Source organism: Myotis lucifugus, unplaced genomic scaffold (genome assembly GCF_000147115.1).
Source record: "Myotis lucifugus unplaced genomic scaffold, Myoluc2.0 scaffold_28, whole genome shotgun sequence".
Classification (NCBI taxonomy): domain Eukaryota; kingdom Metazoa; phylum Chordata; class Mammalia; order Chiroptera; family Vespertilionidae; genus Myotis; species Myotis lucifugus.
The window spans coordinates 10,127,038-10,130,583 of NW_005871076.1; the positions used below are offsets into that span (position 1 = coordinate 10,127,038).

Genomic DNA, 3,546 nt, shown 5'->3' on the forward strand with positions numbered 1-3,546 from the left:
TTTCTATCATAGAATCTTAGTATGTCGCATAAACCTCATCTTGTATCTCAAGATATCACATCTTCTCGCTCTAAGCGATGTTGATGTCTGATCAGAGGGACGACGACTTTTCTCTTTTCCTTGGGTGTCCTATATACCCTTAGATTCCCGTCCCTCCCCATGCGGCCTGGGGGAGTTGGGATGGGGGGGTGGCAGCAAATCTTCCGAGGGAATCTCGGAGCCCAGAGTGGGGAAGTGGTGGGTACAATAAACATCTTCCTTCCTGACATGCTGATTTTCCTGCAAACTGACCCAATGGGACTTTTATCTGAAGCCTATAGATGTTTACTAAGGAAACATTCACAGAACATACAGATCAAACCGTTGTGCCTAAGGCCTTAAGGCAGTGGTTCTCAACCTTCCTAATGCCGCGACCTTTAACACAGTTCTTCATGTTGTGGTCACCCCCAACCATAAAATTATTTTCGTTGCTACTTCACAACTGTAATTTTGCTACTGTTATGAATCATAATGTAAATATCTGATATGCAGGATGTATTTTCATTGTTACAAATTGAACATAAAGCATAGTGATTAATCACAAAAACAATATGTAATTATATATGTGTTTTCAGATGGTCTTAGGCGACCCCTGTGAAAGGGTTGTTCGACCCCCAAAGGGGTCGCGACCCACAGGTTGAGAACCGCTGCCTTAAGGGAACTGTGTGGATGCTTCTAAGTTTGCATTTTCAGATGCTGGGAATTTGAAGTTTCAAGATTTAAAAAGTAACAGCAGCTTATTGCAGGAAATGTGGAAGCCCTTTGCCCCTCTATTTCTTAGCCCGCTTCCCGGCTTTCCTCCATAATACCTTTTCCATCGCATTCAGTGTATATTTTACACTATGGTCTCCCTCACAAGAAAATAAACACCACAAATGTCGGGTTTTGTCCTGTTCCCCGCTGTATACTGAAGTATGGAGAGGCCTAAATGTTTGTGGAAGTGGTGAGTGACTATGGGTACAGATAAAAGGTAAAAGCATTTACCTGTATTCCACCCAGCCATTGCCCTGGTAACATCCGTTTCCTTCGCCTTTGGGAGGGAAGAGGCAGTTACCTTCCTTTGGGGATCAGCCTATGACACAGTTGGCTCCTCCATTCACAGACTTTTTTTTTAAAGTTTTATTTATTTATTTATTAAGTTATTATATATTCACAGACGTTTTAAAACACTTTTTTTAAAAAAAATATTTTATTGATTTCTTACAGAGAGGAAGGGAGAGGGACAGAGAGTTAGAAACATCGATGAGAGAGAAACATGGATCAGCTGCCTCCTGCACACCCCCTACTGGGGATGTGCCCGCAACCAAGGTACTTGCCCTTGACCGGAATCGAACCTGGGACCTTTCAGTCCGCAGGCAGACGCTCTATCCAATGAGCCAAACCGGTTTCGGCTAAAACACTTTTATTAGCTGTGCGTTTCCCATCACCGGGAGGCAGGCAGAGGCTCGCTCCTGACCCTCCCCACACCGGACCCATCACCTCCTTGGCCCGCAGCCCAGTCGGGGGGGAGGGGCTCCCCTTTGCCCAGCTCCCACCACCCTTCCTCCTCATTTCCCTTTCCAGAGCCCGCGCCGGCTGCAACGTCACCACGCTGGGACGCAGGGGCTCCGGGCCCTGACGCCTGACGCAGGGCCTGACGTCATGACGCAGAGCCTAGCTACCGCGCAGGTTCCGGGCAGAGTCCGTTATGGCCGCTGTCGCCCTGAGGAAGATGAGTGGGGCAGTGCGCGCGAAGCTGCCGCCCAGACCGGGCCCCCAGGCCCCCGCGGGTTTGGAGCGGCCGCTGGTCCTGACGCTCCTGCTTGCGTGCGCCACAGTGTCCAGTGGTAAAGGGGCGCGGCGGCGGGGCGGTTGCGGGCGACCCGAGGACCCGGGCGCGGGCCGGGAGGGAGACCGGCGGAGCCAGGGAAAGGGCGCCTCCGAGGTCTAGACGGGGCGGGGGCTCTGCTGGTCCGAGAGAGAGTGGCTGTCTGAAGGGGTCTAGGAAGTGGGGTCCCTGCGAGGCCTGAGAGGCGCCGACCCGGGGGCAGGGGGCGGGGTGTGCGGAGGGGCGGGGAGGGGAGCGGTGGTGTGGTCGGAGTCGTGGTGGTGGAGGCGAGGGTCTCAGGAGGGTCTCAGGAGGGTGTAGATTCTATTCTGTAGAAGGAGGCGGAGGAGACCGGTGCCGAGGCGACGGCCGCGGCTAGGAGCTGTGGTGTCTACCCAGGGTCCCCGGGGGTGGTGGGGGCACCCAGGGTAGAGGACCGATGCGGGCAGGAGCCGTGACCGCACTGAGCTGCGGGCTATTTCCGAGAGCGAAGGTGAAGGGGAAAGAGCGGCCGTCGGCGCTGGGGTCCGGGAGGTCCGGGAGGTCCGGTTCCGTGTTTGGTGAAGAACCAGCTTACAGGGGCCTGGGGAGAGGAGAGGAGTGCGGGACAAGGAGAGTCTTTGTAAGCATGGCCCCCTTCCCTGTGTCCTGGGTTAACAGGACAGTCCTGCTTTATTTTCATGGATCCATAGGATTAAGGACTTCATTTAAAAATGTTTATTATTTTTATGGAGGTAAAATTGACACATAATATTGTATTAGTTCCAGGTGTACAGCATAGTGATTCGATATTTGTATACACTGCAGACTGACCACAAGAAGTCTAGTTACCATATGTTCTCATACATAGTTAAAAAATTTTTTTATCTTGTACTGAGAACTTTTAAAATGTACTCTTAACAACTTTCAAGTATGCAATCCAGTTTTATTAGCTAGAGTCACCATGCTGTACATCACATCCCTGTGGCTTATTTTGTGACTGGAAATTTGTACCTTTTGACTCCCTTTACCGATCCTTCGCACCCCCCTCCACCAACCATCCATCTGCTCCTTGTATCTATGAGTTTGGCCTTTTTTCTTTGTCTTGTTTTGATTTTTTTTTTTTGTATTTTTAGATTCCACATATAAGTGAAATCATATGTTATTTGTCGTTCTCTGCATAGAGCCCTCAAGGTCCATACATGCTGTCCCAAATGCAAGATTCCATTCTTTTTTATGGCTGAGTAACATTCCATGTTTATATATCTAGCATCCTTATTCATTCATCCATTGATGGGTACTCCCATCATTTCCATATTTTGGCTGTTGTAAATAATGCTGCATGATTAAGTATTGATTTTCTTAGAAATGTTACATCGTGAGTCAAGCTACTGAAGGCGTCTTTGAGAAATGAGGAAATCTGTAAACCAGGGCCTGAGGCCTGGGGCGAACAAATCCACTAATAAGAACTTACAATGATTAAGCAGTTTTTTTTTGTAGTAGTTCCCTTTTTCTTTCAGGCCAAGAAACAATCCTGCTTTTCTCCCTAAATCTTTTTGAGTTTTCAGGTGAAAAACTGTGAAAGGGATAGTGTTCTATTATTTGCCAAGGAGGGCTGTCTAGTCATTCATTCTCCTACTAAAGTGCTGTGGTTACGGAGGGTTCCCAGCAGCACTGAGGGGTAGGGCCACTGGACACCCCCAACCCCTGAAGTGTGTGTA

At 49.3% G+C, this 3,546-nt stretch overlaps 1 protein-coding gene across 1 annotated transcript in view; it reads left to right on the plus strand.

The window, feature by feature from the left end:
- The first annotated feature begins 1,688 nt into the window (after positions 1-1,688).
- The window catches only part of CUNH5orf15 (chromosome unknown C5orf15 homolog), a 15,170-nt gene continuing 13,312 nt past the window's right edge, over positions 1,689-3,546 (plus strand). The window contains exon 1 of the mRNA XM_006086600.3: positions 1,689-1,865. Coding sequence (XP_006086662.1) covers positions 1,727-1,865 — 139 coding nt within the window. The 5' untranslated portion in view covers positions 1,689-1,726. The remainder of the gene's footprint in view (positions 1,866-3,546) is intronic.